Genomic DNA, 13,921 nt, shown 5'->3' with positions numbered 1-13,921 from the left:
AGATCCTTTTTTTTTAGATAATTTGTTTCCTTTCTCTTCAATAACCAATTTATTGAAGATATATATCCTGCAAGATAATCTTTTTTTTTTTATTTTCAGATATAATGCCTTCTCGGGCAATGATTTACACGGTCATACTGTACTATGAAGTGTCAGCTGGCTTGAAACGGGCCAACGTCTTTAACGTCTTTCATTTGTTACATCAGCAAATCAGTCTTACACCTTCGTGCAAATGCGATAGCCCAATTTACAACGTGCGGTTAACTCTACACGTGGCCGTCCCTCATCCTTACGTGACCTTTTTAGCTACTTCCCTTCTCTTTTTTCGTACTTGTATGAAGCAAGGGGATGTAGATGCATAACTCAGGGTGGATGGTGGGAAAGTGTTCTGGACGGGATTGTGTCTCTTCCCCCTTAAAGCTTTAACCGGTTCAATTCCATTTAGAATTATCAAGAAACAAGTTTCAAACTCGAGGCCGTAAATACGCTCCTTACTCGAAAGTCCCGATATTTTAAGTTTTTCTTTTTTGTGACACGAAAATCACAAAAAAAATTTAGTTTCTTAGGAAAAATTTTTTAAATTTAAATTTTCTATAATGAGACAAATTGGACTCATTTTAAGATTAATTTTGAAATATTAATTATATTTATTATTCTTCAATTCTTTCTTTCTCTTTCTCGCTTTCTTTTAAGAAAAGTAAATATGTTCAATTAAATAAGTTGTAGCACATTAAATCAATTTTTAATAAAATACAATAAGTTTTGTTTTGCACGCGTAAGACTAAGATTTTACAAATTATTTTATTTGTAAGATCCTTGAAATTGCAAAGATACACAAAAAATCTTTGATTATATGCTTGTGAATTTTTAAATTTATAGAGATTCTTTGTTTCACAATATCTAATATATAACTATATATTAGAAAATCTCTATAATATTATATAATCCAGATTCTTTGCTGTAAAAATTATTAATTATTAAATAAGCACACGAAATTACAAGAGACAAGTTTTAAAACAAATATCTCATCGGATGAAAAACATTAGATTTCTTTTTAATAAAAAATTATAATTTATTTTAACATATAAAATAAAGTATATACAAATAAATCTTTCCATACAATTTCTCTTAAACAGTGAATTTCATTGCAACAGCATCGATTTTGTTTTTGCTTCGCCAACTTTGAAAGAGACAGTTCCATTTTATCACAAAAAAAAACGAGTTCAATTTAATTCCATTGAGTCTCGTCGTTGCGGAACGCATCTAGTTGTAATCCGGTTCGTAAAAGGAAACCTCACTTTCTGGCATAAATATTCGATTCACCGGTTAAAGCGTCGCCACCCTTTGTAAGTAAACCACGAAAAGGTTTTTTTCGATTTTAGTGTACTACTTTACTCTTTCTTTCTTTCTTTTTTTCTTGCACAAAGGTAAAACAGGGGAGTTTATATCCCTACGCAACACGTTTCTCTCGACCCCGCGAAGAAAACTTTAAATCCTAACAATAATCACACACTTGCTTTTTCTTAATCACTTCGTAATGCTTAATATCACAATACCGTCATATCACTAAGGTCTTTAATCGCGACGAAAAGCAACGAAAAACAAAGTAAAAAAAAACCAGAACGAAAAAGGGGATAAAGAAATTTAAAAAAGTAGACACAAAGAAAACGTGAACAGGTATCAACCACAACGTAAGTAGTAGTACGTACGGTAGTCAACGAATAATAATAAGACAAACTGAAGCGAAGATTGTGAACAATAAATTAATGGCAGAACGTTAATCCTCTCTCTAATCCTTCGTCCCTTTCAGCGCGTTAAACGGCGAACGCGAGCTCATCTCATCATTGTTTCTCTGTGAAAATCCGTTTGAAGTTGCATAGAATTAAAGCGATACAGTTTCAAGATGGATCATTCCTCAGATTACCGAGAAATATAGTAGTTCAACTATCTAGTCTAGTGGATATACATTACGTCATTAGCTTGCATATGATTCTACACGATTAGCTTTTATATATGTTGGAGAGTGTGACAGTTAGACTGCAAAGATTGTTTCTCTCATCTCTCTCTTAACAAGTCTAAGACATTCTGAAGTGTAGGAAATTGTATCGCTTTACTACCTCGTTAAAAGGATCTTCTTAATCCCGCATACCATGAACATATCGTAACGAAAAATCCACGACGAGTTTTACAAAAACTTCGAATAGAACTCATTAAAGAACATTCATCAAAATAATTTCGTACTCGCAAAAAATCTCCAAAACACGAAATTTAAATGCTGAAACGAAATGTCACGCACTAACAATGCAGACAACAAACTCGATGGCTCAAATAAGTTATAGAGACGGTAATTAACCGGTAATAATCGCGTGAACGATTAATATATTTATCAGTGATATCACGGAAACACGATTATCAGCATTGCGACATCGAGAGAAGATGTTATTGTAATTTAATGAGATTTTTTTCGCACATAGCGAAAGCGACTTATGAAGGGAGAAAATGACGAGGGAGAAAGATCGATCGATGGAATGACGGTATGGGCTGAACATCTGTACCATCTACCAACAGGACACATACGGGATGTCCCAGAAACATGTGCACCATGAGAACACCCTACTAAAATTATTTTCGTCGTAATACTTTAAGAAAGAAAACAAAACCATTTCTCAGAAAAGTGTGAAACTTCTGAAAAATGTGGATTATTTAAATTCTTAATTCTGCTTCTCAATGTAAGTAATTCGATTATATGATTATATATTCGAATTTATTCTAGATATTAATATCAACAGTAATTCGAAAATCCCATTGGTATCCATTTTTCTAGGACTGTCCCGCAAGATTTTCATCTAAGGTTCCTATTTGGGAAATATGCTGCCACATTACTCTAACATGATTCTTTTACATTTCACAATGAAAAATGAACGATGCGTGTATGTGTCTGTGTATGTGTGTATGTGTGTGCTCGTCTGCGTGTGAGAGACGCACGAGCTTCGAAGGATCGTCACTAAACATCCGACGCGACTAATAGCTACCTCACTACGATATTAATCAGTAAAACGCGCTCTCTAAAAACTAATCGTATTCGCTACGTATCACGTGAAATTTGTTACAAGTCTTATAATCACATATCCTCTTCAAGAACGAAGACGCGAGAGCCACCTCGCGATATTAGATCTGCTACTACTAGAACTTGTCTCGCGCTATCACAATTATCGAACGCGTAATAGGCCTCTCTCCTTGAATACAGTATTGCATGGTGACAGCAGACAAAACACAAAGAGCGATTCTGTTATCGTTAACCCTTTAACTGAACTTTACCGTTCAACAGTGAGAACGTTAGATTCATCCTTACCGTTACAATACTTGTAAATTCCAAATCTAGATTCCTAGATTTGGAAGCCTTAAATTCTACGGTTTTGCAGCTCCAACGATCTTCAAATTCTACGTACGAGTACATCTTACAAACTAGCCTTGCAAAGTTTTTTTTTTTTTCAATTTCAGTGTCCCTCGAATCTAATCGTTTAACTTTTTCTCGGATTTATAATTCTGGATTCTTCAATTTTCAGTTCTAATAGATTGAGATGTCTGAAATCTTTCGGTATAGTTGCTTCGGTTTTGTTAAACTATTAGATCTGTGGACACAAAGATTGTTCAATTTTTTTTTCGATTTCCATGCATTACTAGACCTTCGACACAAGATTTAACTTCGTAAAACTGTTGCGCACAGACTGCAACTATTTTACATCGTATATAAAGCAGTATTTCTACGAACTAGTTCATTTTCTTTACATATCCAATGAATAAATTCTAAACACACATAATAATTCTCGCATTCCCGCACTCGTGCGTGCGAGTATCCTCGTTCAAAAAGCCTCTACGATCTCTCGTAAGTGAAATGTCAATCATTTAGAAAAATTCAAATGTGTAATCTGTAAGTTAAAGGGTTAAACGCAACATCTTTCGCGCAATTGCGACCTTGGTACGCGAATGGTTTTACAGCGTGCCGTTACAACGACGAAATCTAACCTCAGGTCTGCATTACTGCTTCCGCCGTCTTAGCTTTTTTTTTGTTTCCTGGTCTTCTGATATTCTTGTACAAATTTGGCTGACCCCCACAGGGCGACAGACTGACAAAAATGGCGGCACCCGTTGAAGCAAAACGAGTGAATCGTTAAACGTGCAAAACCCCAGTGTTTAATCGCGAAGTCTCTCAATGAGATTGCTGGAAAGACCTGTAGAGTTTCTTCTTTTGCAAAGTGAAGTCCCTACTGATCATGATGGTGCCACCACGCGTGAGATTTCTGGAAAAAAAAACGAATCGAGTTTTTAGTTTCGCTATATCTCAGGCAGTTGATCGCATTATCTACAAATTATGCAATGTTTTCGCGGCGCGATGTTTGCAGGAGAGAAAAAGCTGAATGGATCAAAATTGTTAAGATACGATCTAATCGTACGACCCAAGCGAGCAAAAACGATACCACTTCATCTTATCGAAGTGAAGAGATGTGAATAACAACGGCCAATTATGAAACATAACAGGATATGTGTTGTCGGCGTTGACGATAATCGAACAAAAAAAATAAGCCAGATACTTTTTCATTGCAAAAAATTAAGTTCTAAGATTAAATTTATGTAATTTTAAAATAAAATTTTTAATTAAAAATTAAATCAACATAACTTTAAATAATTTAAAATCAGGTGCTTTGACCGCAAGATTTTATCTCGTAAAAATATTTCCTACTCACTTTAAGAATTGAGGCAGCAGCATGTGCCAGGACGTGTGGTCCTGCTTCAGCGTGAGATAAAGCTCGAACGTCGATACAGTGCTGGGATCGCACTGTATTCTCGATAGTTTGCGGCACATGCTGTCCGTCTCGAAGCTGATGAATAACGTGCAGCCTCTGAAACAAGAATACAACAAACCTATTGAAAATAAACAGTATATTGATTAGAAAAACGTTTAATTTACCGCGATAAAAAATCTGCTCTCAAGCAAAATTTTCGCTGTACTTTTATTTCTAATATCAATCTTCAATAAAAATTAATAAAATTATTAAAATTTAAAAGTAATGAAATTCGATCAACCTTTTAGTAGGAAAAAGACCTCGCTACGAGTAATAGATACAATTACCGAGATCACCTTCAACATTATTCAGTGAAAAACAAGTCGCAGAAAAGTTTCACGACGTTTTTCTAGACAGACACTTGTTGCGCGAAATAATATTTATTTGAATTCCCGAATTGTTCAGTCTCGAATCGAACGGGGTGAAGGAGGGGGGGGCACCGGTTTTTCGCCCGGCGACAGAAGGAAAAGCCACTCCACTTACCGAAGTCCACAGGGCTCGTTCTCCGCCATTGTAAGTACATCTTTGGCTATCTTGGGCAGCAAATCGGCCGGTAGGAGGACTTCGCCGCAAGCCAGCTGGGCGTGTTTGGCCCTTCTGAGCTCGACCTCCAGCCTCTTCGCCAGCGCCTGACAGGCACCATCCAATTCGTCCGTCTCGCTTCCAGCTGTAACAATTAATTAAATGGGGAATTAAGCGCGCGCGCACTCTCCCAGCTTCCCGTTGAGAGCCAGCAGCTAAACGCTAAAGCGGTCAATTGAAAAGAAAGTGGCGGATCACTTTTTCTTCTATTTTCAGGCCTACAGACGGCTCAACTAGATATCGCCTTTCCTCTTCCCTCGTCACCCAATTACTCTTACTAAATAGAATTTATTCGAGCCGACCTAATTGTTTCGTTAGTCTGAATCAAGAAATTAAATAAGACATTTAGAAGTTAACAACATCAAACAAAATTATGGGTCACTAAATGCAACTATGGGTCAGTAAATGTAAAGTCAAAAAAAAATTTAAAAATTACAAACCGCACAAATTATTTATAAAAAACGAGCTTTATAAAAAAACAAATTAAATCTAAATAAAATCAAAGTTAAATTGACTTTGTATTTTGTTTAAACAAAAATACTTTGTATTTGTTTTTAAACAAAAATAGTTCGTACTTTATTTAAAAAAAAAAATTTTTTTTTAATACGAAGTCAAGTTGACTCGTAATTTAATTTAGGGAAAAAAAAACTTTCGCCTAGAAAATATCTCAGAAATTAAGTGCTCGGTGAAAAATATGAAATGCTTTCTGCACAATATCTCCCGAGATACAAAAGTGTACGAATCTGACGTAATCTTAGACCATTAAATCGACCGATATCTCCGCGAGATTGTGGGATGTAATCGAGAGCCGCGGCCGCGAAGCAGAAAAACATATTTTTGCTGCACGACGACGATGATTCACGTTATCTGTCATTCCACCTAAACGTAATCCTGAGCGCCAATATAATTTTAATCGCGATTCCCCCCGTTTAGATTTTTTGGATCATTACGCTCGCGTTAACCCGATCACGGCCGTAATCTCGATTAATCGCGGGCGATGATATCATCGGTTTCATTATATTCTATTCCAAACACACCGACACACGTAACAAAGAACACCAGTTCGTTAGGAAAGGGGACGCGTCGAATTCCCCCTCCCCTTCCCCCTCCTTCCGGACGTTTCGATTCTTCGATCGACGAAAGAACATCTGAACCGTATAACGTTTCTTTTTTTTTTTCTGTGTCGATCAATCCGGCCGGCTATCTCGAGCCTGCCATTGTTTCTAGCGGCCGGCGAAGACGAGGCGAGTTTGTCGGTAGAGAACGTACGACTCGTTTGACCTCGATTTTTTTTTCCTTATCTCTTCCTGTCGCGCTTAACGAAAATCGCAATGCTCCATTTAAATACCCCCCGCCCCCTCCGTTTTCGTGCTCTAATCTTTTCCGAAAACATCTACCTCGTCGCCGTCGTATGAAAATCGCAGGAATCGAAAATAGAAAGCGGAGCAAGTTAGGCTTGCTTATCTCGAGAGAGAGAGAGAAAGAAACGGTTACACATTTCTCGCATCTCGTTAGGCGATAAAACCTCGTTCGTATTCCGCGGCGACTCGAAGGGGCAATTAACGTCCCTTCTCACCCATCGCGTCTGTTAATTCGTATTTATTTACCGCGAGCTCGAGCTCGAAAGAGACAGAGAGAGTGAGAGAGAAAGAGAGAGCTAAGTTTTTCGGAAAATTTCCTTATAAACATGCCGAAAAGCAACGAGTACGTGAGCGGCGAGCTCGACGTCCGGGAGGGGAACACGGAAAAGCGGCAGCGAAGGGCATCCCCTCCCCTCCCCAACCTCCCGCCGCTCGCCCCCACGACTCTCCTCCTCGCACGATCGGAAGACCGACGCTGACGCAACTATAATTCGAGGTTTCGCCGGTAAATCGCCGGTAAGAGCCTCTGGAAATCTCCGTTCGCGAAGGAGCGAGAGATTTCTGGAACGATGCGGCCGACGAAAACGGCCGTGTTCGCGAAAGCAAAAATCAGCTGATCCCCAGCCGGCGTTGTCAGCTGAGAACAACGGACTCGCTCCGAGGGAGTAGAAGGAAGAGGAGAACGACGAAGACAATGGACATGCGAAAATTAAAAGGACCGTACAGGAATCGACGAATCGCGGAACACTTACCTCGGGTGTTGCTGAAGTCGACGTTGACGGGACACGGCAGGACCTCCATGATCTCGCGGGGACGTCCAGCACAATGGACACGGCTCTCTCGTGTACAGCTACGCCGGACGACAGCGCGATTTCCCTCGGGGAGGTGACCTCGTCGAACGATAGACGATACCGTCGTCGGGCACGCGAGACAATACCGGCGGCCACGGGGTGGAACAGCAGGTCGACGCGATTGGACACAATCGCGATCGGCGATATATATTTGTCGGATCGTACCACCGGAGCTTTCACCGGAGAGCTATGTGTGTCTATAATAACCGCGGCGCAAGCTCCACGAATCAACGCCACGACCAAGTGCACCCTTCCAACTGATCGGCCGGCCGTCGCTGACGCGACTTATATACGGGGATCCCATCCAGCGGGGGCCACTCCCCCCCCTCGCCGCGCGACGCCGCCGCGCGACCGCCTAGCAACACCGCCTACGTGACGTTTCGGCAGTGCGTCCGGCGCTTCGGCCGTTTCCGCCGGCGCTCGCGCCGGCCTTCGGCCGCGCTCGGCACCCTCGTTCCAAGCCGGAGCGAGAGCGTGCGTGAGCGAACATGTGCGAGAGAAGAAGCGTCCTCCGGCTCGGTGGGGACCTATCCGCTGTTGCCGTCGGTGACGACGGTACATCGAGTTTTTTTTTTCACCCACGATGCTCGTTTTGTTTTCTTCTCTTTCTCCTTCCTTCTCGCTCTCTTTCTTTCTCTCTCTCTCTTTCTCTTTCTCTCCCTCATCTCGACATCTCTCGTCTCGTCGACTACGTGCATTACGTCGCGTGCAACCTTTTATCGCGGCTTTTAACGCCGCGTATTAAATCGCAGGTGAAATTACCTATACGCGGGTATCCCGCGGTACGGTAGCGGATTTTTTTTAGCGTAGGCGATTTTGACGAAAATCGAGAAAGAGGAGAGAGAGAGAGAGAGAGAGAGAGAGAGTTGCCGGTGTAAAATAAAAAGAACGGATATACGTGCGCTCCGCTCCGAGAGGAGGACACGCACGTCCTCCGGAGGGGAGAGAACCTGTTTTAGAAATTCAGAATGAGGTGTGTTATGTTTTGCTGTAGCACGGGATCAGCTGACCCTGGCTATAACGAAGGTTATGGTAAAAAGCTGTCACGATAGGAATCAGGATTAAAAAAAAGATCTTCCCTCGACAGAAATTATGTACAATACATAGACATAATATTACATGTAAAATGATATTACGATCTTAAATATATGAGTTTCTTATCGAAATTCACGTCACACGAGTAAAGATTATTTTTACATGTACATAATGTGCGTAACGTGGCCTTAAATACGAATTTCTTTATTAAAATTCTCAGTCGAGAAAAGATATTCTTTTTCAATCGTGGGGGTTTCCACCGTGACGTTGTTAATGAGAAATCAAGGAGAATAACTAGACCTTATAAAAGCTCGTTGCAAAAAAATCGTACGCATTGCGTAAGATTTCCGATTGCGTCGAAAAGCGCTCGCTCACGTTTGCGATCTTAAAGCTCTACCGGTCGCACGGTTTCAGACGACGGTGATTCATTCGATACGCGCGATACACTTATTTTATCGTCGCGCGTAAGGAAATCGCGCTGCTTTTAATCGTACCCTTTTTTTTTTTTCTCTTCATTCTCCACGTCGCCCTGCACCGGCGACGATTAATCATCATTTCTCTCCTCTCTTCACTTTTAAACGAATAACAACCGATTCGACACGCCGTTTCGTGCCGTTTATTGCGATACCGCTCTATTTTGCTGTCCGCAAGTCGCCCCGTCACGTACGTTACGAAACGGAGGGGAGGAAATGTTGTTTGCGCTTTCGTCGACGAATTATTTTTCGCGCAAATATCGACAAATAGGTTGTACGTGATAAGTGCCTTCTCTCTCTCTCTCTCTCTCTCTCTCTCTCTCTCTCTCTCTCTCTCTCTCTCTCTCTCTCTTTCATTTTTCTTCTTTTTATCGGCCTCTAATCCGGAGGACACGTTGGGTCGCACGCGAGAGAGGATTTATGTAACGAGAGTTACGAGATTAGCGCGCTCTCTTGTGCCGTTTTACGGGCGCCGTTAGTTTTAATACAAAGACGGTCACGTTCGGACAATAGATCCGACCGAGATGCATTCGGTCGGTTAAAAGCCTCATATTCACGACGCGATTATTAACGCGCCCGGCACGAGAAACCGCCGCGATTATGGAAATCGCGGGGGAAGAGGGAACGCGCGCAAAAAAAAGCGATTAAGGAGAAAGGTGATGAGGGAAAAGTTATCTCTTTGTACATCTCGCGATTTCGATACAAGAAAAGAGATTCTCTTAAACGCCAAAACGCAGCTCAAAAAACTTGGTCCAATTTACTCCTTCTGGTTTTTTCTTCTAATTCTCGAAAAAGGCAGAAGAAGGTAAAACCGAGTTTGAAGTTTGAAAGCAGCGTTGTGAGTATACCTTAGCGTTGAACGGATAATCTTCCTGTTTATCCTGTTCTACCTTGATAGATTCTGTTGACTTCGCGAGCGAATTTCAAATCGACGAATATGTACATACGAGGTGAGAAGGGATCGAATACGGGAAATAATACGCGAAACACGGAGGAGCGGATACCGAACACCTGTGACACCGAAGGGGCTTCGTAGATGAAATACAACTACGAGGGCCCCAACAATACCCCTTGGATCACCCGGTCCTAAGAATCCGTGACAGTCCGCCGAGAAAGATTCGAGAACCCGCCCGACAGGTTCCGACGATCTTTCTATAATATAAATTCGGAGCTATGGCTCCGGCGATCCGTGAAAATCCAAAGGGATCCCTCGCGTACATGATGCGCGTCGTCCACCAGATCTACCGAGCCGTATCGCCGTGCGATCAGCAAACGCGATCGCGTGTCGCGTATTAATCTTTATATAGAATGATTATATCGACAGTGTATGCTCGCTCTTATCGCGCGTTTATTAATACATATACGGCCACTTGAAGCGGCATCAGCTGAAAACGGCGTATATCAGGCGTACAAAACATCCGCGTGGCGAGAGAGGGAGGGAGAGAGAGATCGTTTGAGTCTTATGGCGATCGGTCGGATTTGCAGCGTGCACCGATTCCGCGAGTCCCCCCCCCCCCGCTCCTCTCCGCAAACCGGGGACGGCGAACGCATAAATCCCCGACGATCTCCGCGAAACCGCGCGGGTGGACGGACGTCGGGGTGAAACAACACAGGCCGTGTGTAGAGATTCTGGAGAATAACATCTCTATCGGAAGTGGCGCTTTTATCTGCGACGGGCTCGCGCGATCGCGCTCTCTCTCTCTCTCGCGTGCAAATAAGCGCGCCGATAATAATGCCGGCCGGCCGGCCGGCGCGGCAACGCGATCAACTTTCGCGTTAGCTTAGCTTCTCATGTCGATCAAAACATATTAATTTCGCGGGTCGCGGGACCGCGAGAGGAGACCGCGCGAATCACCGTACGTTTCTGTAAATCGAAAAGGAAAAAGTGAAAGAGAGAGAGAGAGAGAAGGAGAAAGGGAGATTCCCCCTCCCCCTCCCCCCAGCTGTATGGTCGTCGCTCCTCGCAACTCGGGGCGATCGATCTCTTTGTTTCGCTTACGTGGAGGCGAGTACGTGATCGCGAATAACATGACGTTCGCCGCCGTCCCGCTCGTTTCTGTGCTGCCTCGTCAGTCTCTGTCTCTCTCCCCCTTTTTCCCCGCTTTATAAGTGCCTCTATCTCCCGCTCCTCTCTCCTCCCTTCCCATTTCTCACTCCCCTTCGCTCGCTCCCTCTCTTCGTCTCTCGCTCGCCCGCTCGCTCGTTCCGTCTCCTTCGTACCTCGCCGGCTCGGGCGATGCGCTCTCCGATTGCATCGTACGTCCGACGACATAATCGAAGAGCTGAATTTTATTAAAAACCGGTTCGCGCGGCAAAAACCGACGGACTAGAGGTAATAATCATCAAAATGCACCGTGAAGCCTCGTCGTTTCTTCTTTTTTTTCCCCTTTCTTTTTTTCTTTCTCCTTCTTTTTCCTTTTTCCTTGGGCATTTCGCCGGTGTACAACAATTACACGGGAGCGGCCTCGGGGCGAGCGAGCGCCTACATACGGAGCGCACTAATCCGGAGAATTATCTAGGAAATTACGGAAAATAAAAGAACCGACGCGGGGCATCTTTAAAAAAAAAAAAGGCGAAATATAATCTTTGCCTTATGTGTGTACACTAGGCGCGCTATACAAAGTCATCTTATGATCGTTTACGTGTAGCGATAACGAGAGTCTGTTGATATCCCCTTATCATCGGGAACACAGGGTGTTTCATAAATGCTGAAATTGCACATCGTCGATAAATTCAAAGCGCCAGGGAGATATTCGAGGAGGATTAAACTTCGACACGCGTTAACGTCCACTTCTACCGATGTGGATTAACTTTAATCTCGGTTTAACTTACTTTTTATCTTTTTCCAAAAGTCAGAAGAGAAAGAGGTAACTTTTAAACCGAGATTAAAGTTAGTCTACATTAGTAGAAAATGAACGTGAAGACTCCCCCCTCACTCCCATATTTAAAGTACGCTTATAAAGATTATTCTTTTTTTTTCTGACAAAATTCTGTTCCTGTTTTACGTCACACGAACGACAAAGATAGAATGACAAAAATGCGCGTTAACATCTTTACAAGCGTGTTCTGAATACGGGCCAAGATATTTTCAAAAACAAAGATATCATCGTTATCGTTAAATCTGTTGTCGCTTTCGATTGTTTTCCAACGTGTTTTTATAGGTCTAATATCGTGGTTGCTTACACTTTTTGCAATTAGAATCTTCGCTTTCTTTCTTTTTTTCTCCCAACCTCCAACGTCCGAATATATATTTATCTTGTTTCAAAAAAAAAAAAATTTTGGGAATTTTAAACAGATTTAATATCTTACAATTAGTACAATTTCAAGACAATGTTTCATGTTTTAAGTCTTTGTCTTTAGGAATGTGCGATAACTGTTTTATATTTGAACTTCTAATTTAAAAAGCTATTCTGCTCGATGAGAAATAGCTATTTAATAACATATTACTATTTTTATACACATTACAAGAGTGAGTGTAGCATCACGTAACAACAAGTGATCTTGAAATTACAAGTCAGCCATTCTGCCAAGGCCTCGGGCGATGTGCTCCACACTTGGCGAAAGCGTCTCTCTTTTTTTCTCTCCCTCCCACTCTTCTTGTCGAATTTCGAAGAAGCGGCGCGGCGCCCCAAAATTTTTCGCGGCGATGCAAATCCGTGCGTGTCGATGCAAGTCTGAGCCTGTTTAAAGTTTTCAAAACATGACCTTCGCATCAGGGATCCTCGTTCCCTCCACCCCCGCATTGTCGTCGAAAGGATCGTCCCTACGGTGCTCCCTTCCTCCGCGCTCACACTAACGTTCTGGCGTCACGGACGGCCGTGATTAATACTCGACCGATTAGCGACATTAATAGAAACGCGCGCGCGCGCAAATACGTTACGTAACGCTGCAAGCCGGCGCGGCGTGCGCGCGCTCGCGTGGACGTGTGTCGCGTGTACCACGTACATAATCGCGATGTATAATCGTGACACCAGAACGGAGATCGAGAAAAATCGATAACATATATTCGCGCGCGCGGATAAGCCGTCGTTTGTTGTAACTCCCGGCCGGCGTGCGACCGGCCGGGAGTTATAAATACACGTAACGAGCGGAGTGAAACTCACGTTTGGCCATTGGGGGCTGACTTCACGCATGGCCACGCGAGCGAGAGACGCTCGCTCGTATTTGTGTGTGTGTGCGCGCCCGGGTCCCCTTTCCCGCTCCTCTCGCTCCCCCGCTCCCCTGTGGGCCCCCCCCGCTGCAGTTGAAAGAACGAGGGGAGCGACGAGGGGAGATGCTCTCCCCTCCGCGCCTTTGCTCCCCTCGATGGTAACAATTACATGCGACTTTCAGCTGTGTGCGGAAGCGCGGAATAATACGAAACCGGCTGGTTTAGCGCTTTTAGGTACGCGCGCGCGCGCGCGCGTTACAAGCAGAGCCTTTGTATCCGCGTATGCGCGCGCGCACTTTATGACGATTCGCGTTGAATAATTGCAGGACGTGCAATCGCACAATGTACCCTTGTACGCGAAAACGCCTTGGCTCCGCGAGACTCCTACGAGTGCGCGAGGGTGCGAACCCCTTCGGATTCCGCGATCCGAGAAGCGGCTAGCACAGATTTTTAAATCCGCCCGAATTCACCGGCGCGGCGACGTACGAATTAATCGAAGTAGAAACTTCTATTTTTACTTCAGCCTGTTTACATTCTCGCCTCGGGGGATATGAAAAAAGAAGCGCGTATATAGATGTAAGAGATAAATGATAGAGAGAATTAAAACGCGGGACGGGATGGGAAT

At 43.2% G+C, this 13,921-nt stretch overlaps 1 protein-coding gene across 1 annotated transcript; it reads right to left on the bottom strand.

The window, feature by feature from the left end:
• Nucleotides 1–1,417: 1,417 nt before the first annotated feature.
• LOC105828766 (protein charybde) lies at nucleotides 1,418–7,673 on the bottom strand. The gene is made up of 4 exons (XM_012667261.3): nucleotides 7,540–7,673; nucleotides 5,328–5,511; nucleotides 4,746–4,901; nucleotides 1,418–4,301 (listed from the first exon to the last, which is right to left on the bottom strand). Exons 1-4 carry the CDS (start codon nucleotides 7,586–7,588, stop codon nucleotides 4,211–4,213), a joined length of 480 nt encoding a protein of 159 aa, XP_012522715.1. The 5' UTR covers nucleotides 7,589–7,673; the 3' UTR covers nucleotides 1,418–4,210.
• Nucleotides 7,674–13,921: the final 6,248 nt, after the last annotated feature.

This window comes from Monomorium pharaonis, chromosome 2, assembly GCF_013373865.1.
Source record: "Monomorium pharaonis isolate MP-MQ-018 chromosome 2, ASM1337386v2, whole genome shotgun sequence".
In the NCBI taxonomy this organism is placed as follows: Eukaryota; Metazoa; Arthropoda; class Insecta; order Hymenoptera; family Formicidae; genus Monomorium; species Monomorium pharaonis.
Note: the sequence above shows the minus strand (reverse complement) of the source record. Positions and strands in the feature narration are given on the sequence as shown.

Coding starts and splice junctions, on each gene's coding strand:
- LOC105828766 (XM_012667261.3), bottom strand. CDS start 7,588: ATGGAGGTCCTGCCGTGTCCCGTCAACGTCGACTTCAGCAACACCCGA. Junction 5,512..7,539: donor CGACTTCAGCAACACCCGAG/GTAAGTGTTCCG, acceptor TAATTGTTACAG/CTGGAAGCGAGACGGACGAA. Junction 4,302..4,745: donor CTGCTGCCTCAATTCTTAAA/GTGAGTAGGAAA, acceptor TTTTTTTTCCAG/AAATCTCACGCGTGGTGGCA.